At 34.8% G+C, this 22,449-nt stretch overlaps 1 protein-coding gene across 5 annotated transcripts in view; it reads left to right on the forward strand.

Annotated features, from left to right (window-relative positions):
- KDM4C (lysine demethylase 4C) overlaps window positions 1-22,449 on the forward strand; it is a 251,585-nt gene that overhangs the window by 129,487 nt on the left and 99,649 nt on the right. For all 5 annotated transcript variants that reach the window (XR_010031030.1, XM_063179663.1, XM_063179660.1 and 2 more), the window contains 6 exons: window positions 1,683-1,921; window positions 4,004-4,365; window positions 6,237-6,348; window positions 20,208-20,389; window positions 21,230-21,446; window positions 22,350-22,426. Coding sequence is in view for 4 of the 5 variants with exons in the window: in XM_063179663.1 (XP_063035733.1) it covers window positions 1,683-1,921; window positions 4,004-4,365; window positions 6,237-6,348; window positions 20,208-20,389; window positions 21,230-21,446; window positions 22,350-22,426 (1,189 nt within the window). In the remaining variant the exon portion in view is untranslated. The remainder of the gene's footprint in view (window positions 1-1,682; window positions 1,922-4,003; window positions 4,366-6,236; window positions 6,349-20,207; window positions 20,390-21,229; window positions 21,447-22,349; window positions 22,427-22,449) is intronic.

A 22,449-nucleotide genomic window follows, 5' to 3' on the forward strand; every position in this document is an offset into this window, starting at 1 on the left:
AAAAAAAACAAAGACTATCTAGTAACTTTATTGAAAGTTTTATCACAGGATCACATGGGCTGATTTATGCACCTTGCTAAGACAATAAACACAATTCCAGTGCTGTTTAACTCTTGAGTGAGCTTTTTTTCAGGCATGCATTGCAGAGGTAGATAAAATGTTTATTCAGCTTTGTTTCTAGTGTAATGTGTTAGTTAAAATTATAATTTTGATTATGGGAATAATACAAGTTCCAGCAAAATGAAAATAAAAATCTTCATGAATATAGTGACAGGAAGAGTTTATCTCTGACATTTACAGCTGAAATCCATTGCTGCTATATAACATTTAATGACTTCACGTAAATAGTAATAAACTATAGCTTTCTGTTATTTACAGTGTGAACTGATGGTTCTGTCATACTTTGGCATATTTTCTGGAAATATCTATTTTATAGAGAATGTGTTGAAAGATACACATTTGTAGACATGGAACAAAATGTAAGGGGCAGCAAAATGTTTTTCTGGAGATGTGTAGAATCTCAGATGCAAGACCCTTGTAAGACTCACTTAAAACTCTGTAAAATTCACCTGCAATAGTAGTGCTTTTATTTCTAATGTGTTATGAGCTTTGAAACCTGCTGTACGATGACATTAATACTCTTGTGTTGCCATCTTATTGCAAAAGTTTCATACCTTCTCGGTGATTTTACATGGGCAGCTCCTCACAGCACTGATTCCTTCTTCTTCCAGTGCAACCAACAGACTTCCACTCTCTCCTCCACCAGCTAACCCACCTTTTGTAGCACTCGGCTTCTTATTGGACACAGCTGTGGCCTATTAAGGGCAGGGCTGTTCCTAATCTTTGGTGATTAGTACAGCTGCAACTCCTCAGGTGTGAGACTGCCTTCTGTGCTATCTTTATTTTCTTACATTCTGTCTCTCCACACTCTTTTGTCACATAGTTGAATTTGAAACTGGACTATCTTCTATTACATTTATTCTGATATAGATTATGAGCCTGTTTCTAATTGGTTTGCCATTTCTCCTGCCTTAAGCTTTCCCTTATACATCTGAGGGTGCAAAAACTTACACTCAATCTTTAATTTCAACTTTATTTTTTTTAACACAGAATAATTACATATATTGCTTGATATTGTAGCCTTTTGGAATATTCGGTGATCATAATTTTTTACCTTTCTCAGATGCTTGTTTGTTCTGTTAAAACTCATTTAAAAACTTCCAAACAGATAAGCTTTTACGAGGATATTCAGACTAGTCTTTTATTAGCACTAGGGTTTGGAAATATCATCTGATTTTACTGCTACTGAGAGAGTTTTGTCTGCATTATTCTATGTAAGGATAGTTCTTACATATCTATGTAAGGATAGTTCTTTTTTGGTCTCAAAAAAATGATTTATTAAAAAGCTAGTTTGTGTGCTAGTTAAGTAATAGTTACTTAAAGACGGTTTTACTTTTAGAATTTAACAACTTTGCCATGGAATAGTGATAAAAGATTAGAAGGTTAAATCCAATCAATTGTTAATCTATGACTTAATAAATTGTAGCACTATCTCAACACAAAAAGGTGAAAAATTGTCAGTTTTTTACCACTTTAAGCAGGTGAAAGGGACATATATTGGTAGATGTTTTATCTTATCCAAGACAGACTTTCTACCCTGACAGCAATATCTCCTGTAACAGCTTCCAGCACACCAGATCTCGATCTAAAAAGCTTAAAACTCCAGAGGACAAGAGAGTATCTGCTGTGGTAGCTGATGAAAAAATCATAGTGACTGAAGCAGCTACTGATGGCTTCAAGGTCAGTGAAGAACCAGAAAAAAAAGTGAGAGTGGTAAACGTAGGATTGCCTTCTGGGGAAGAAGAAAACAGTAGTAGAATGCATCTGGATCAGCATTTATTGGATCATGTCAAGGTTTCAGGTGAGATAAGCACTGATTATTTTTCACATGTAAGTTGTAGGCTGTTTATACTCTAATGTGACAAATCAGTGGGTGTTTAGTAAACTAAAGTATTGTCCTAGAATAGCATACTAAAATGTTTACACAGGTAGTTATTAGTGCAAAGCAGATTGATATTTGGTAAGAAAGAGAAAATACCAAACTTAATATTCTTAATTGAGAGTGATACCACCAGAACTCTTTTAATTGTTTTTTAAAGGAGCAAAAAGAGTGAGGTTTTGTATATTATATTTCTTCAGTGGACTCACATATGTTACAGCAAAATGTTTTTGATATGGAAATTATACGGAATGTCTTAACACTATTCAGACAGGACGGAATATATATCCTTGTGAGTATGCTACATGTATTTACATGATGAACCTACAAATTAGAAGTGTTCCATACCTGTGCACAAGGAGGTTGTATTTTGAACCTCCAGATTCCTTTTAATTTCCTCTGCAGCTATCTGACAGCTATAAAGGTCTTGTCAAGGCAAAGAGGTTTTTTCCCCTCCACAATCATTTTTATTCTAATATACTTGGTTTATTCAGAACCTAATTTATTCTGTTTCACATTCCATTCTAATTCTTGTTCCTCATAGTTCCTCATTCCTGTTATAAAGCAAACTGGACTTTTCATTTAAGTTTTAGAAGTTCCTATTTTGTTTTATATGCTACTGAAAATTCACTTTCAAATTGCATATAGACAGTGTTTTAATTATTGTCAATATTAATAGTTATGTTACTGCTTCCTTGGAGGCGGTAATCACCGTGATTGATTTACATAAAGATACCAAGATATTGCAATATGGAAGTTTAGAAATTCCTCTACACAAATTTTCTGGTGCTCTATCAAAGCATTTCCAGGTCTGTTCTAGTTGTTGTTGTTTGTTTGGTTTTTTTTTTTTTTTTAAGGTGGTATTGCTTTACATCTTCCCACAACTTTTAATAGAGGTTTTGAGTGTTCATGACTACAGAGTAAATAGTATTTAGTTAGCACCCATTCTGTGTTTATGGGCAAGGGAAGGAAAAGCAGAGAAGAGTGGAGAGCTGCCCTCTCTCCTTTGTCCTCTTAAAGTGTGGTGCCTGGATGTGTGTAGGAAAATGAACGTTTTTAGATGTGATAGAAGCAGTACTTGTGTTACAGAAGGTAGTTTGCTCTGCATTGTCTTGACTAGTATGTCCATTGTTCTCAGTTGAAGCAGTACTTACAGTTTGTGCCCAGAGATTGCATGTTACTATTGTCTTTGTATTACCAAGTTTTATACTCATTTGACTTGAAAAGGAAATTTTTCAGAAAAAACAAGTTCAAATAACCTTTATGAAGAAATGATAGCAAGGGATTTGACAGAAACCCTTTTCTTTAATATCATGGATGTGCTGCTGAATCAGAATTCAGTGCAGTGTATGCCAGAGTTCTTCAGGAATGTTTTTTGAGGGACCTCTCTAGCCCATTGTTCTGTCTTTCCATTGCAAGCATCAGCAGAGAAAGAACTTTTATAAAGTCCACTCAGTTTCACTCTGAATTATAGAATTATGCTAATTGCTTTTCATTTTTAGACTGATGCTGTTGTTTGAAAACTTTTCTTGGTATCTATTTGAATTATATCTTTGTAATTATATACTATTAATCTTTGGTTATTTTCATTTTTAAACAGGCATAATAGGTATAAAATGTAGGGTAGAAGGTTCAATATACCACCCTTTTATATTTTTTCATTGACTCAAAGTGCATGTAGGCAACCTGAGTAAAGACTAAGAAAGCTACATGAATATTGATTATTTTGAATTAAACAAAGACCTGCTACAATTCAAATGCAAAATACTGATTATTAAATGATGAAAACTATATTTCATGCTCTGAACTCAAACCATCTACATTTAATTTATTCTTTGATAAAACCAATGTTCCACTTTTGTGTATGCTCTTCCACCAAATGGTTTTCTGTATGATTTCTAAATGAGGAGCCATGCTTTGAATTTGAATAATTTAGATTGCTGTGAAATTCAATATGGTAATGGAAAGTGGCATTTATTAACAAATCATATTCTTAATTTATAGGAAGAATCCCTTCTGACTCAGTTTTGACCCCTGTTCCTGTACTAGAGAGAAGAAAAATGGAAGATGAGGACAGGATAGATGCCAGTCGTTCTTCCTTTACGCTTGAAGATTCTGTGGCTAGCAAGATTGCTTCCGATAGATGTCGAAAAGAAGACAGTTTGAAATCTCAGAATCGATATGCTTCATCCATACCATACCATAAAGCAGAGGGACAAACTTCTGAAGCAGAAAATCCAGATAGAGAGGAAAGTGTCTCGACAGAGGATGGTGTCAGCAACCCAGAAAGTTCTGGAAGTAGTTTGGAATGTGGAGAAGTGCCCATTGTAAAAAAGGGTGAAGAAGACAGAATGGAAATATCTTGTGTATGTGAAACAAATTACATCATAATAGTAATATATTCTTGATTTAATGAAATATGAATGAGCTCAGTTCTAATGAGACCTGATATCCATATTAAAGCATTTAAGAATACACATGATTTTAATCAGATGATAATTTGAACGTGTTTTGGAGTGTTTAGGCAAGAGTGGCAATTCTGATCCCAAAGCAGACTGTTTTTGGAGTTTGCTTATTGTCATATTTTTCCCTGTTATTTTACATGTCTATTAATTTCACTTTATATTTGTGAATCTGAAGTGTCAGCAACTATTCTCAAAGCTATTACCATATTCACTGTTTGCCAATATGAGCAGGGCTGTGAGCTTCACCTGCTTACTATTCTTGGATTTTGGAAATGAACTGAAATATGTAAAGGAAACACTTAAAGGAAATAATCCCACTATTAAAGGGAATATATTTTCAATTTTTAAACAGTAGGTTTTAATAATATTTTCTCTTTGGGTCACCTACAAACATATGGCCTTTTTTTTCCTTACTATTTGGCTATGATGCACGGTCATCTTTGACTTCAGGATGCAAAATGAAAAATTAGGCTGTGGTGCTTGTCAGTAGCTTTCTGAGTAGTGAGCTGAATCTCAAATCGGCAGAGAGAAAGCAGGAAATCCTCTGCCAAGTTGCAAGACTTCATGGGAAATATATTTTAGAAACCAATCTAAAAATCATGCTGACTCTTCCACATATGTGAACTGTAACCATTTTTTTCAATGTTGTAAGTTTTGATAATCTTGGATCCAGCCTTTCCACTGTAATAAGGAGCAGTACAAGCATCTCAGTGTTTAATTAGCATGTATTAGAGATCGTATCTCTTCCTGTGCCTTTCAACCACATTATATTTATTTATTATGTTTCAGATTTTCTGTAGTATTACTCCATATTCTTTCTTTCTAAGTGAAGAAGTGTACAAATGCAATTTAAAAAGCTGACAGTTCCCTTTCTACTTAATTATAAACTGTTCTAGATCGTAAACCTGTCCCGTGCTTTGACCACATTTTCTGCCCTTTGTTTGTCATGGTAAAAATAATGTTGTTTTATAATTTACTTCAACGGGCATGTGTATAATCTGCTAGGTTGCATCCAGGGTCTTGAGGCACAGAATGCCGTGGTCCATAAGAATTGTGTGAAACTCAGTCCTTCCCACGCCTCTGCCAATGTCCCTGCCCTTCCTCTGGTCCTGAGCCTCCAGACACCATTAGTAACTCATTTTCTTTGGGATTCCTCCAGTGGCACTTCAAGACTTTGAAGTGTTGGTCTTAATTCTTGCAGCTTGAATAATTTTAAACTTAATGTACATAAGAGCGTTTGAGGGAGGAAATAATTTCTTCATCTACTAGATAAACATGTTAATAATTTATCGGGACTGTTGATTTCTTATCTCAGCTCTAGATTTATTTTTTCAAAATTTTTTATTCTTGAAGAATTTTGGAATCTTCCGCAAGCTAAGCCAGTGGGTTTCCACTTCATTTTTCTAGCCACAGTTAGTGGCTGTATTGTACTACAGGTATGCAGAATTTTTTGCAGAAAATCAGGACGATGCTGATCTTCCAGTCAAACATCACATGAGCAAAACAGGGTTTATGCTTTCTAATTTAGGAAGGGCTGTGATAAATTATACCTAAAATGATTTGTGTATGACAAGGATTTCACTTCTTAAATCAAAATGTATATATTCTTAATTAGAGGCAAGTGTTGTATTGGTACACTAAAGGTCCTTCAAGTATACTGTGGTAGTATTTACAGACTTGATATCTGTGCTTGTTTACAGAAGAATGTTTATGTTTTTCATAATTAATTGTGCAGAATTACATACTAAATTAGTTGCGGCTTTTCCTTTCAGTCAGAGGAAGTTGAAACAAAGAAAATATCTAAGAGCTGGCGTCATCCACTGCATAAACCCCCAGCTAGATCTCCAATGACTTTGGTTAAACAGCAGGCAACTAGTGATGAAGGTGAGTGGACTATTTAATACATTTTTCTGATGATAATTTTATGGTTTTATGAGACTATATATATAGGCATTTAGAGAGTCACTGCCATGTGCAGACAGACTACAAAATCTAAGAAATGTTCCCAACATAGGGATTTCCTTCTCTGAAGTAAATATAAAAAGTAAATCTGCTTTACCCAGCAGTCATGTATACAGCCACTCGAAGTTGATGAGTAAGGCTACTTTATTTTATCAAGCGTGACTTGGTGAACATTCTGGAAATGTGCATCAAAACTATAGATCAAAATCTATAAACAGACACATTCCTTTTTCATACCACTGTACCATTTTAGTTCTGTAAACCACAAAAGTTTCATGTGCTGTTTTCCGGAATCTCCTCAGTTAGCAGAATTGGAGTTTACTTCTCACACTCCCTTAGATTGATAATCTGGAGCTGATGCCATGTCTGTGACTATGGGTCTGATTCCAACATCTCTGCATCCTTCCATGTTTATCTGCAATTTTTACCTGATTTTTCTCCCTCTCAAATGCATTTTATTGAGAGTAGCTGTTTCTTACAGCTGCAGATAAATTTTCATTATTTGAGAGACAGCATGCCTGTTAATTGATTCTTCTTGTTGTAACTAAGCAATATTATACTTTCAGTTGGCAAGTTAGGCACTGTTGACCTGACTGCTGTAGGTTCAATTGACCTCTCATCAATACCTATCCCTTCTTGTTTCAACCCTGAAGTAATTGATTTGTGTCTTCTGCCCCACTAGTTTTAGAAAGCTATACTTGCTCTTTCATTTTTTATCTGAGCTGCAGCTTTGCCAGGCGTGATACTTCAATTAGCTGTTAAGCATCTTTCTGAAAATTAGAGACAGCTTAAACCCATGATCTGTATCATATATGAGTATGTTTGAATACCTTGAGGGCTAGACAGAGCATATTTCAGAAAATGTTATGGTATTTTACAGGATGATATTAATATTGTTTCATCTAGTAAAGTAATTAAAGATTTAATATGTGGTAGGTTGCAGTAAAAGTGCTCTTTTTAAGTTAGAGATTAAATTCCTTTTGGCTGCTGATGCTTTTTCAGTATTATGGTTGGAACATACTGTGGATTTCCTATTTACATGGATTGTGTGTGATATAATCTGGCTAGATGATAATGTGATGACAGTTTTGAATCAAGGATTTTTCTAATACTAAGACATTCTCCATCTCATCCAGTAGTTTGCCAACTTCCTGGTGTATTAATGTTTTGTGAAAGTGGCACCATCCTGACAAGAAATCATATACCTTAAAGTCTTTCCTCTTTGCTTGATGATTGTCCTTTCAATAAATAAGGATTTATTTTGTTAGGAAAGTAAGAGCTGTCTTAGAATCGGTAGCCATTAAGCATGCTTACTGATTGAAGGAAGTTATTAAGAGTTTTATTGGACATGGCAAGTTTTGGTATTTCCTGGCTGGAACTGGAATTATTATTATTTTCATGCATCTGTCTCTCATTGTAATCAAATAATTGCCTGATTTTTGTAGGAGCACCAAAAGAGAAGTGGTAGCATTTGGGTGAGCAGGATGTTTACATCTAAGGCAGAGATTGAAGAACTGATAAAGGAGACTGGCAAGCTGTAGCCCCATTAAGTTACCTGACACATGATGGCATGAGGGCTAGACAATTTTCTGATTTTTTTCAAGATTGTTTGTGTCAGATACTAGGGAAGTAATTGCTATCAATGTGCTTATGATTACATTTGTCATTACGAAGGTGCTTCATCCATATTCCGGATAATAGCTAGTAGAAATGTAATTCAGCGTTCATACTTAGTTCTTGTTCTCTGTGGTTTTGGGCAAAAATTATGCTGGCTAAGACTATGATCATATAGTCTCCTGATACAGTAGTTTCTGATTGTGTCACAAGAGGGATTTATGTGTTGTACATTAGTTTGTATTTTAATTTATCTGGATCCAGTAAAATGATAACTGCAGACAAAGTAAAGGAAGAAGATATGGGCTAGTGTTGTCGTGAAAAGTTAAGAAATTGAGGCTTTTTATTTAATCTGTAACTTGTATCACTTTTCACAAGTTGGAAAGTGTTCTGATGGTCTGTAGCCATTTCTAATATAGAGAATATGTATTCAAATTCATATCTTTGAGGTCTTTCAGATACTAGGGTTCTATTAAGAAGTTTCTGTGAATATAGGTGATCAGTGGATGTTAACAACGTGTAGGCAGCATTCTTTGACACTGTTAGCCATTTCAGAATTGTAATTTTGCAAGTAGAATATGTGTTGAACAGCATGCTTAAATCTTAGCAGGAACTTTGTGAATTCACTTTTAATACTGAGTTCTTCGGCAGAAATGAATATTTTTTACAGGATCACTTGGACATTTGAGTTTTGTGCTTTCTGTTTATCACTGTATATTCTTATATATGTTGTGTATTCCTTTATGAAAAATAATTAGGTTAATTGGTTATTTGTTGTCTATTGGTGTCTATTTTTTTCACTCTTGCTGAAGCCTTTCCTTATGTATGTCTGACTTCTTGTGGAATAAATGCTTAAAAGATTGAACACTGAGAAATACTAGGGACTGGAGAATCAATCCTAAAAATTGTAGATCAAGTTGCCAGTTCAAGAAAATAAGTGCACCAGTACAGTGTGGGCTTTATGTCACACTCAGCATACTAACAATTTTTATGAAATGAACCTTGGTCTTATACTCAGTGCAGTATGTTAACTTGTGGTAATCATATTCTGTTGTATTTAATACACTTGTATTTCTGTTCACTTAAGCAATAAAAAAGCAAATTCAGCAGAAGGAGCAGGCATGCACTAACTTTGCATGCACATTGATTGGTCCCACAGATTTCTTTCCAGCACTATTTGGTCACGCAACATTGGAAACTGTTTTTAGATTGAAGTTGACTAAAATTTCCCATTCCCCTAAATGATATAATTATAGTGTATAGACTAAATTCAGTATGGGCATCTTTGTATGTGTTTTTTTGCATTTTAAGTATGATTTAGAATTTCATAGTAATTTTGCTTTCATTGGTTTGTAAGGTAAAGAAAACAAGAAGAACTCTGTAAATGGAAGCAGTGGCTTCTGCTGTGAGAAGAAGCCTTGGTTTTTACATTCACTGTCAGCATCCTGTGAGATGTGCTTGTTTTGATATGACTAATCAAACCATTTAAGGCTTGTTTAGTAACATCAATAATAGGCTAAGCCTGCTTAAATAGGGGAAAATTACACTTGTAGATGCAGTTACTATTATTTTGTTTCAGAGCTTAAGATGGGAGATTTTGCTTGAAGATTCTCATTTACTTCAGAAAGAAATGTTTTATTCCTGATGTTGCATAGGTAGATAAAAATTTGCTAACCAGTTGATAGAGGCATGTTTATATTTGCCACATTAGTATTACAATTTCCAGTATTTCTTTCCCTCCCATAATGTTTTGTTGAATGAAGTTTTACTTCTTTAAAATACTTTGGTTTTGTGTGAGTATTGGTTAATCAAGCACATAATTATGTGTTTTTCATATATCATCATCATTTAGCACAGAAGACTCCAGCACTATCTACCCCTTCAACAGTCTTAAGTATGTGAGAAAAATGTATTTTCTGTAATTTTCTCTGGTACCTGTATTACTTCTGTTTTGTTTAAATTCAGTTTTCAAGGTATGATTGATATAATTACAAAAAATTCTGACACTTGAGAAGCATGTGGTGTTCTGAAGACCCTAAGAGACCTTTTATAAAAATGTGGTATAATCTTTGGTAGGTATTTAGGAAAGTGATGTGTTAAAACATCAACTAAATGCTTTTCCTGAATTTCCAGTACTCTTGTCAGCCTTTGGACCAGCAGCTGATCTCCAGAAATGGCAAGAACTCACAGCTTTGATCATTACCACTGGCAGCTCTAGTCCCTTGACATATTTAATAAGTTACAGTTATCAGCCTTTTAGTGGACACCTACAGGATTTAAGATAAGCCAGTATTTTGGTCAAGAGGGGAATACAAACCAGTTCTTCTAACATTTATCCTCATTTGCTGGGCAGTGGTACATGTTGTGATCATTGAAGAGTCACTGTTCTTTTAGATGAACTTTGCAGCTCTAATTGTGCTGCTTTCTTAGCTTTACAATATGGTATTTTACCTCATAAAAGATTGGATAGAATTACAGTCTTGTATCGAAAGGCATGTATAATTTCTTCTTATCAGGTGTGCCAAAATGAAAATTGATTTCCTGCTGCATTAGTACAGCCTCTCAGTTGCTTTCTCAAGTGTAGCAATGGAGTTGGTAGTCAAACTGGATGTGATGTTTACCAAAGAGACAGATATCTCTTCTGTGGGGTGATCCTTTGCAGCTGAGTTTCTGCATAATTGTGGTCCAAAGAAAAACCTTGTGGTTTTTTTTGTGTTTATGACTTGTGTTTATAAATGATTAATTCATTGGAGTATTGGTGAAGAGTATTACCTAGTAAGTTGTTCTGGTAATAACTTTAGTTTTTCAACTTAAAAAAAGCCTAGCCCATAGAATTATCATCACCTCTGTCAAAATCTGAAGCCGCATTGTAAACCACTAGTATTGGGAGTTACTTAGTTTTAATGCCAAAGGTATTTTGCTAATTGTCTTGGCTGAGATGTGTATGTAATATATATGTATTTTAATGTACAAAATAATTACATTTAATAAATTGATTCTTGAAGGAGTTTAAATGCAGTTGTTTTCTAGTGTATGAAGTGTTTATGGGATATTTGATTCAGTGATCTGTAGGAACTGTAGCTTGAAGATACAAATTTGTAATTCTGATTTGGGCATTGATGTGTCATGCATTTGGATCTGTGATTGAGTGTGTTTTGCATCTTCTATACTTAACTTATAACTTATATACTGAACTTATGAAGAGGTCTTGGTTCAGTGAAGAACTTCTGGACAATCTTAACTGAACACGTCCAAGTAACCTTGTTCCTCAAATTTCACTTGTCTTTTGCCCAGAGGAACTTGTGCTGAAATGATATGTTGACATAGGTTAGATTTATGCTACCTGAGAGATACAAAATACCATAAAGTAAGTTTTCCCCACTTGGTACTTTTTTTTTCTCTTTAGAGTAGCATAAAACAGGAGTGTACTCTAACAACATAACACTTGAATATTTATTTGATCATATAGTATCTGTAAGTATGGTCAACGATGTTACATTTTAATTTCCAAAGTAAGGAAGTACCACCAGGTAATTCTGTTGTATCTGAGTGACTTGTTTTATTAATAGGCAGGACATGCCTAATGACGAGGGAGAAAGCTTTCATTTTTCCACTTCTGTACAGATGTGTACCTTGGAAGACTACAGTGTTTAATTAGTAACTCAGTAAGCATGTGTGTAGATGGCAGTATGAGTTCCTAAAAATCCCAATGGAATATTAGTTATTGATCAAGTTTTTTTGTCCTAAGTACATTGACCACAAGCAGATTACATTATAATGCAAAATATGATTTTTTTTCTTAAGAACTGTGAAAAATTACACGAGAGAATGGAATTGAGAAAGCAGCTGTTAGTAAGTGCTATGAATTAAAGCTTTTCAATAGAGCAAGTATCTCCTAATCTTTAACTTGTAGTTTGGATTGAAGTGGTTTTGTACTGACATATAGGTTTTTTGCTGATAGGTTGTGCAGTAGATTCCAGCAGATATTCTTTTGTTTCTGCTTTGATTTTGCTGAGATGCCTCTTTGAAAGGATTTATAAATACAGGTGCTATTGTTTAAATTTACACAGTGCAAAGACAGGTGAAATTACTGGAATTGCTTTAATACATACTATATATATTTATATATACACACACACATATATACAATAATGGAAATTATGATACCAGTATGCTGTAAATACTTAATGTTGGCAGTCCATACAGATTTAAGAACATCTCCGTTTCTGTGGCCTTCTGTCCACATTTTAAAAAAGTTGCCTGACTAGTGGATCACCTTTAAGCTTGGTTTCTGGACATGGTAAGTAGCTATTTCTGGAGACCCTGAAAAGGTCATGGACTTCAGCATCAGTAAGAATGTGTTGCTTGTGCTTCAGCTTAGGTAGCCAGAATAAGTAGACATCTTTGGCAATTTGAACCGTAACTTTTATGGTTCAATTCTTCATTCTCTATGCACAAAAGAGTTGTGCATGTGGAATGCAGCTATTTAGGGAATGCTGTGACTGAAAGATTGGTTTTTGCCCCTTGTAATTCTTTTGTATCTTTATGATCTAGTGTTTCAAATAGAGAATTATTTTGTTGCAGAAATTAGTAAGCAACCAAAAATGGTAATTTTCAAAAATAACAATGCTATGGTTCCGTAAAGCTAGTTTTACAGATCATTTAAATGTAAACTGAATCTCTATGCTATGAGTCCTCAGAGCTTTGTCTAAGTTAGCTTATTGGAATCATAGCAATGTAAATCAAATACATTTTAGTTACTTTGCAATTTGTCAGAGAGAAAGATTGGGGTCCAGTACAGCCTGACAGGGTCATTTTACATATTCCACATATTGAAAATGTAGTATAATAGGAATTTTACTTCATGTAAGTAATACTATTTAACTGTTTCTTTTACTTGTTCTAATGTGCTGTGTTAATTTGTCTTCTAACTTATGCACTAGTGCTCAGAAATAAATACCCAGCAACCTGTGAACCTTTTCTCTCCTTTCTTCAAGTTCTTAGAATTTTTTCAGTTTTTCATATTCATCCGAAGTGTCGGTGAGATCAGTGCTTCCTCCTTTCTGTGAAAAATCGTGGTCAGGGTTTTCCCATCCCTCCTTTTCAAAGTTATTAGTAAGATTTTTCTAGCCTTTGCTGGTATTTATACTAGCTTTATTTACTGTTTTAAGTGGCAGTGGTCCTGTCTGCAGCCAGTCTTAATCACAATGAGGTCTTTCTTACTAGATTCTTATTTGTGACTAACATCAAATCAGAAAGAATGTTTTTGCCAAAGTAATCCATTATCTTTTAGTGAGTTCCACTCACCCTCAGGAAAAGCCTGCTGACTGTGCCAGTTAATGTAGGAGTACTATACACTCTGACCAGGTTCTTCAAGATACTCTGTGTGTGGATGATTTAGTGAAAAATACAGGATTTTCATATTTGAAATTACTTGAAGTTACATGGCATTTAAATTTAGCAGAGTGATACAACAATGCACTTAAATTACAGTGAAGATACAAATTATGTTTATCAGGGTGTTGAATTTTAATATACAATTCAGTCAATAATACAATATAATATAAAATACCAGTACAAATCATATTGAGCAAAGTCTAGCAATCACAATACACAGTTCAATCATGAAACCAATGTGAATTTGATTATGGGACTCAAATAGTATGCTGAAGGAAAATCAGAATATCCCAGTATAAAATCTTCCAAATCTGTCATAGAAATTGTCTTTTAAAAATGTTTTTGTTTTTCTTAAATGCTGAATCTTTAAAACTTTTTGAAACATTTTCAGATCTGTTACAGCGGATATCTTACACTTTTTTATATTGAACTTTTTTTCTTTATTAAAGGATTTATTAAACTTTTTTTATTAAAGGATTAAAGTTACTTTGTTTTGGGAGCTAAACCTGATTTGATCCAGGAGCTCTTCGGTTGAACTTCTAGAGCTCTGATTCAATATAGTTATCTTTCCATGTAATTTTTATGGGAATTGGAGTATTAATACCTAATTTGGCAATTTGGCTCTCTCACCAAAAGAGAAGTATGTATACATATTTCACATTACTTGTTCTCAAAGGTCCCATACAAGAGTACAATAAATTAAAGAGTTTTCTGTTCCTATTTTGCTATGAGATCCATATCTTTTTTGACTGAAAAAAAAGAAACATAGTTTCTGAAACTAAGTTTGCTGATACACTGCTGGAACAATAAAGTTTTCAAGTACAAGACTTTTCCCCAACTGTCTTATTTTTTTTTTTATTTTATTTTATTTGTATTATTATTATTTCCTCCAGGACATTTGAAACTATAGATAATGTCTCCCAGGGCTGAGATTATGCTCAACCACCTGAAAAATAACAGATGCTTCTGTGTGCTTCATAGCGGAGAATGCTGCTCTACAATGCCAGGAAACATCAGTGGAACATAACCCCAAGCAGCAAAATCATTGTTGAAATTGGCAAAAGCAAACTCTACTGTATTAGTGTCTATGGCTTTTCACATCTGCTGGGTTAAATCAGCAAATCTGGCAACAGCCCATTCTGTAAATGGCCCAAATGTTTTCTGCCTGATAATTTGAGTTTAACTTAGTAAGCAAAAACCATTCAAAGCATTAACATTTTGTGTTGGAGCAAGTTTCCCACAAACTGTTAAACCAGTGACATTAGTGGAAACCGTTCATTCACTTACTCACTTGGAAAGCAGCATAGTGACTGTTTAGAACTACTTTGCTGTGGAAGGAGTTTCCTTTGTATCTAAACAGATCCTGGGCTGTAATTTTCTTTTTGTCTACACAGATTGTTTTAATGAATTGTTTCACTTTTCTTAAATATGACAAGGAGTGCAGATGTGTATGAATATCACATTCATGAGAACTAGTATTTCTGAAATTACGTTATAGAGATTAATTGAGCCAATAGAAATACTGTTTTCAGATACAAATATGATAGCAGCAACTATCATCAAGTTTAGCATTGCTAGTCACCTTGTACTGTAAGTAATACTATGGCTGAATTATATGTGTTGTGGTTTAAGCCCAGCTGGCATCTAAGGACCACACAGTTGCTCACTCACTCACTCCCCCGCCAACCAGATCGGGGAGACAGTTGGAATATTCTTGTACCACTCACGATCAGTGGCACAAGATGCAGGAAAGACCTTGATGCTGTGCAAGCACTATTCAGCAATGACAAAAAAATCTCTATACAATCAATACCATTTTCAGTAGAAATCCAAAACACAGCTCTATACTAGCTACTGTGAAGAAAATTAGCTCTACCCCAGCCAAAATCAGCACAATATGATACAGTAAGATTTATATCAGCTACTATGCATTTGTTTAAGTCATAATTATATCATCAAGTACTTCTGCTTTTCTGGAAAAAAGATCGTTTGATCTAACTCCTTAGGAAACAAAATATTTAATCTGATTATGGATTGTATCTGGTAAAGTAATACCACAAAAAACATTTGCAGTAGAATAAAAATGCCCAGGTGGTTTAGGGGGAATCAAGATCTCTGAGCACTGTTAGTGGTCACAATAATATGTTTTTACATACTTAGGAATAGACTGCATTACATCGTCCAGTTAAAAATTTTTTTGACTGGTATTAATCCATTTTAGACTTCAGCATGAATGTGTGATATATGTACAGCCAGAAACATGACAGAAGTTACAAGAAATTGACTTCATTCATATAGGAGTGTTTAAAAACCACGTGCATACTAATAGATTTGCAAAATAAAATACCTTTCATTGGTATTTGTGAGTATGCGTATGTGCTATGCATGAGTGTGCAATCTCTCTTGAACAGTGCTGTCAGTTGAGGTGCGGATTTCCCTGTCATGGCTGGCAGGTTCAAATCTTGTATTTTTCTTTGGTTCTCTCTGACAGTGAGATGTATTTTGTACTGTAGTTGAGTTGAAAGTTTCTATATGAAAAAATACCAAGGATGCTTTATTCACTTTTGTCTTGATTACCTTTCAATTTGAAATGTATGTTTTGTGCTGAAAAGCTGTAAAAAAATGTTACACCAGAGTTCACACCAAGGAGTTCTGTTATGTACCTGTGCAGAGTCCTGTTAGTGCGCTTACTGTCAGTGAATTGTGAGGAAGTGTCAGTGACTTGATCTGAGTTACAGCAGACACAGAAGTCAAGATAGATTCCCCAGCTCCATTTCATGTGCTGTGTAAAGAAAATGCTCTGTATAGACATACATTATATTTCACACACTGCATTGGCTGTCCTTTATCTTTCAAATTGCCAGTCTTGGGCTGTTTGTAGGTGCTCTTAGAGCAAGGCCAGTTACCACAGTGAAGGCTTGATTGCATAATGGTGCATATTGTAGAGTGTTGTTGGTTGGCAGCATTGAATAAGGTACTATTCATCAAAAACTTGCTGTACCAGAGCTGAGAGCATTCACATGCTCTTCCAGAAAAATGGCAATATGTAAGATTATGAATGAAACATCAGGTTCATAGCACTTCTTGAAACATTATATACTGGTCTTATAAAGTAGATGCATGTTTTTTGGTGGGGTATGTGGGGCAATGTATCTTTTGCTGTAGGAACAGATGCTTCCACCACAATTTTTTCAGGTTTTGAGTACTTGCAATTGGCACTGATTCACAGCTGAACTAAAAAAGTATGCTTGCTTATGACAATAGAGTTTCTGAGATCTGAGTCAGTCACTACAAATTGTTCTCTGTTCTTATTTTGAGAATCGTCAGTTAAGGTGGATTTTGAAAAGAGCTAGCTGGAGGTTGCAGTTGTTTTGTGCCCTTCTAATAGACACATCTGATCAGAGAAACACTCATCTCACATGAGGCCACTGAGTGTCTACCCTGAAACCGCATGCAACAATATGAGTTAGGAAAATAAATTTATTTTAGTCTGAGACACTGATTGCTCTTTAGCTAAATAGTAAGTAATGAAAGGAGTAATTTAAGAAAATAAAAGGAGTGAGAAGCACTGAATAAACAGAAAAAAAAAAAGAAATCTAAAAATTCCTTAAGTTTTCCACAGTGTTTTTAGGCATCAGTAGGACATTGGTATTATCAGATGAAAATGTGAAGAAAGGCCATTAACTGTGCCAAGATGGTAGTGTTTATTACATCAAGTAATTATATTCTCTATGCCTTCTCTCAGACAGTTGGAGAGCTGTTTTTTCTTTAATTTCCTTGCCTGTTTTGGTTAACCAGATTCTCAGTTTTTGTTAATGGTGCATAACTTTTCTGCCTACGTGGAAATCAGGAAGGTACCTCCACTTGTACTACCTGAGAAGCTTATGTGGAAATTCTTCCTCTCACCGATGCTGTTGCACACATGAAAAATAAAGCACACAAAATGAAACTGCTTAAGTTCTACTGATGCAGAGTAGTTACGCAGAAGATTGCATTCCTCACCTTCCTGGTTAGGAAGTTGTTTAAAGCAGCGTTGTGATGTTCTGTACATGCTTTGTAGTGGGGTCATGTACTTTGTAACTTTTTTTTTAATACCGGTTTCTTTGGAAATTTGATTATTTCACTGTGGGTGGGTGAATGTTGATTAAAAGGACATGAAATAATATTCTGAAATTTTTGAAAGATGATAATTTAGGCTCAAGGTTGACTAGGAAGTTCCTGAGGAGAACTGAAATTTATTTGTCTTACAGTAGTGGTAACAGAGTATTAGACAAAGCTTATAATCCTTAGGAATATCTTTCTATTCTGTCTTCTCTTAATTTTGTATCCTGTCAGTGAACCCTTCAGTACTGGATTAAGCAGCTTCTCTCTGAAAAGAGGATTGATATTTTTCCTTTCTTGTTGTGGTGGAGAAGAGTGAGGGGTTGCATGGTGTAATATACCAGAGGATCATGTCAGAGAGCTTGTGTAGTTCATGCAGGGACAGAAGACTGCAGTAAGGATCGTGAAGAAGACAGTCACACCTTAAAGGACCTAGAAGGACATAGAAATCAGAATTACAGGTGTTAGAGATCAGAGGTAAATAAATGAGGAGTGTTTGCTTCTAGTCAACAACTAACCGGAAGTGCTCTAAACATAATGTAAAGGAGAAAGGAAATTTATTAAAATAGTGTTAAATTTTTATGAGTTTATGATAGATAGAGTCTGGTACTTATATATATATGACATCTTGTCCTTGGCTTCTTTTGGAATGATGTTCAAAAATAAATACAAACTCTTGATAGCGACAAAAAGCTATTAAAGCCGGCGTTATTCTTGTGTCTTAAATTCTTTTCAAGTTCTTGTTTGGGAAAGCTTTTGTAAATATCACACAAGAGGGAACTGAAATTATGGAGTTTTTTATGAAATTAAGGTGTGAATACTGTTTTCATTAAAACTAGAACCAATATAATAATGAACTCAGCAGCCTGCTGTAGGCCGTCAAAAGCCTGTATGAAAGAACTACAGTTATCTACCCAGAACTGGTCTCAGGACTACAAATATGAAGTTAGATTTTTGTATAAAGAAGAACTTTATAGGCTGAGGTTCTGGGTAAAGCCTTCAAATATCATGGGAGAATTATTCAGTGGTGGTAAGGAGTGGTGTAATCAAAGGATGTCAGTTTCTGAGGGGATAATGGGTGTGGAATATAATACAGACCTTCACAACAAATTCTGTGTGCCTCTTTGTTTTCTTCATAAGAGAGAATCAAGCTCTGAATTTTCAGTGAGGTCGCAACTGTAATGAAAATATTTTAAATAATGGTACAAGCTCCTGAAGGAAAATAATGTAAAAGGAAAAATTAAAAAAATACCTGTAAGACTGAAGCTGCTAATAAGATGTCTCTTTAAAGGAAAATTTAAATAGGTAGGAAGAGAAATAGAGAAATAATTTTCAGAGATATGTGTTTTACAGTTCTTTAAAATTGCAAGCAGTAGAAAAAATATGATTGGACAGATTTTTTAAAGCAAAAACTTTGTTAAGCTTTTAACTTACAAAGTAAGTAGTTCAAAAAGTTATAGAAGTAATGCTGGCATTTTATATGTTCATTTTCTCCTTGTGTTGAGTTGTTTTTTCACTGGTGTTCTTTTGAAGCTAAGATGGCTATGTTTTTAATCAGAAAGTTCTGCTGCTAAATATTGACAGCTTTTTTGCAGTTTTCTTTGTGCCCCTCTACGCAGATTATTGGCAAATGTTTATTGAATTGGTATTAGTTCTTTTGAGAAATTATAAAAAAAGGATTAAAAACCACATGCAGGGTATATTTTTGTATTATTATATTTGGTTTGCTTGTACGCAAAGATTTTAGTTGATATTTTATTCATTACTGATAAAATGTTGCAAATTTTATAGTTCTTTTGTAGCAATGTGTGACATTTATCATAGGAGATCCATAAAGCCTCTGCTTTTTCATAAAGTAGAGAAAGAGAGAAAGCAGTCATGGGCTGAAGGAATGTGATGAATCAGCTTAATGTACTTAGATGTTTCTCTGTGTTAGAATTTTCTTCTTCGGAAGTGAACAGTTTTTCTTAAATACATCATTAGAACAGGACTATAAACTGTTTTTGTTGTCTGAATGTTTAATTCAAATCTTTTCACATTTCTTGTCCTCTTTCACATAATTATTCTGATTGACACCTACCTGCCTTCTCATTGATTGTGAAAGATTTAATAGGCACTGTCCATATGATCCAGCCTGCTTCTACTCCATACATCTACTTCTTAGATCTGATTGTTCCCCATTGCTCCCTGGTTATAATGTTTGCCCTTTTTTCCCTTTGGAAAATGAGTGTCACCATCCATGAAGAGTTGTGAGGGGCCATCCTGTGCGAGTACAGTGGTTTGTCTGGCACTGCTGCTGGGACTCAATACGTTCCATCCATAAATAATTTAAAGCTGTGTGCATGGAGGGAGAGGGGATAGAGTTTGGAGCCATTAAAGAGACAGTGGGGGAGTGAGACATAATGTTGTTGGTATGAATACAAATTGTAAATGTAGGGCTATGTATGCTTTATATGGAGCAGTCAGCTCTTGACAGAGAGAGTCAGTGCTTGTCAGAGCACTTAATGGTGAGATTTTCCTTACACAACATTCTTTTAGACTTCTACATCCATGTTTGCACGCAGACTTCTTGTAAGATTGTTTGATCTTTGTTACCACACATGACAGAATTCATTGTTGTTTATCTTCATTCCATTACTGTAATATAGCCATTGTTTTCTTTCTTTTAGAACTGCCTGAAACAACCTTAACTGAAGAGCAAGTTCAAGAGTCAGAGGCATGGGCCAAGCCTCTGGTCTACCTGTGGCAGACAAGACCACCCAATTTCTATGCTGAAAAAGAATACAATGCAGCTTGTGCGAAAAAGGAACCTCACTGTGCTGTTTGCACTCTTCTTGTGCCATACTATAGGGTAAGCAAGGTTCTCACAGCTTCTGGATGACGTGTGAAATAGCTGTCTGGCTAATTATTTTCCAAGAAATTATAAAAAAGATAAACTTAAGGATTTCATTTTTAAGGGAATAAACAAACACACTGGCGTTTAAGTTAGAACTGATACTTTGTTCACCTGCATCGATCCTTGGCTGCAGACACTGTGTGCCTCCTACTATCATTTATGCAGGGTTTGTCTTAGTGCGTGTGTGTGTATTTTCCCTTGAAATTACACCTTTTGGTGTGGTGAACCCAGATGGATTTGCATTTTCTAGTTCTTTCCTTATATGTCCATCTCCAAATACTTTTTATCAGAGCCTCTTTTATGCTGCCTTCGTTCAGTGTTGAGGAAATAAGTGTTTTCACAGTACTTAGGCCTTCTCAGGTAAAATATTCCCTCGGAAACCATCCAGTGCAGAGCACTGTTTGACTCTGTTTTGTGGGATTACTGTGTCAAATGGCAAGAAAAATGGTGGTGGAGTACTATGTTGCTAATTGAGACGTCCTAAACTGGAGCTTCCTCAGTGTGGGAACCAGGAAAAAAGCCTTTATTGCACTGGACTGAGTTAAATGGCCCAAGAGGTAGAGTATCACTGCAATAACACTGGTTTGCAGGCTGATTGCAATTCCAGATTTCACAGTTATTTGGAACAGTGAAGGTAGGATGACTATGATAAATACTTAAAAGCAGTTAATTTTCTCATGAAACTGTTACACTTCCTACGAAAGTTGGGAGGGGTAGAATAGTTTCATCATTGTCACAATGAAGAGTAAGACTCTCGTTTCTTTTACTTTAATATAGATTTTGTTTATTTTCCAGCCAGACAATCAGGATGAAGAAAGTGCTACTTTCAGTGAAGCAAACTCAGCAGAAACATTGATGGCAGAAAATGTGAAAACTAAACCTCTTATTCCAGAGATGTGTTTTATTTATAGTGAAGAAAACACTGAAAACTATCCATCAAATGCCTTTGTTGAAGAAGATGGGACAAGTCTTCTGATTTCATGTGCAAAGTGTTGCGTACGGGTTCATGCAAGTAAATAATCTAATTGTTCTGTTGCCAGAAATGTAATTTAAAATTTTGCTTTATTGATAAATAATAGTTAGATAGGCTTCTAGCATGTCTTTAAAACTGCTTGAAGAACATTTCCATTTGTAATGCTTCAATCACTGGCTAATTTTATTTGAAAACTGCATTATATTTTTCTATAACCTACAGTTGCTGTGAAATAAGTGAAGAATTAACTGTCTTGTAAACTTTCAATGATCACAAACTTCTGATCTTTTTTCTATTCTAGTGATTTAATTACTCTTTTGCTTCTCTATTTTAAATCACTGTGCAATGCTGTTGTGTCCTTATTAAGTAGTTAGGGTAAAATTCTCCTGAAAGACTTGTGAATATTGCTGTTAAATTTGGGGATACAGTATTTTCCTTCACTTAGCATTCTTTTTTATTGCAAGAGTAACTGATGAATGCATGGATTTTTCTGCAGTGTCTCCTAAAGACTGTAGAACTTTAATAGTTGAGTTTAAGTAGTCCATGAGATACTTGGGAATATGGTATATTTGCCCAGAATAAATGTCAGTATATTAAGTCAAAATTTTACTTCAGGGAGAGTTGATGATACGATATTGCAATGATAAAAATAAGAAATTCATTGTGATTTTGTTTTTTTGGGTGCTTGGAGTTTTTGTTTTTCTGTTCTGTTTGCTGGGTGTTTGTTTTGGTTTTCTTATGGTGGTTTTTGTGGGTTCTTTTTATTTAGGTTAGGGAAGATATATTTTATAGACTATGACATTAGCAGTAGGCCTGGATTGTAAAAATCTCCTTTGTCACGTGACAGAGGAGATTTTTATTAAGGTTTATGTATAATTGAATTGTATTACATCATTGTTAAAAAGGCAGAATATAATAATCAATCTAGCTCTCTTATTCTAGGTTGCTATGGTGTTCCTTCTCATGAGATCCATAACGAGTGGTTGTGTTCTCGATGCAGAGAAGAAGCCTGGACAGCTGTAAGTTGTTTAGCTGTCTAACA

The sequence above is a fragment of the Melospiza melodia genome, chromosome Z (assembly GCF_035770615.1).
Source record: "Melospiza melodia melodia isolate bMelMel2 chromosome Z, bMelMel2.pri, whole genome shotgun sequence".
Classification (NCBI taxonomy): domain Eukaryota; kingdom Metazoa; phylum Chordata; class Aves; order Passeriformes; family Passerellidae; genus Melospiza; species Melospiza melodia.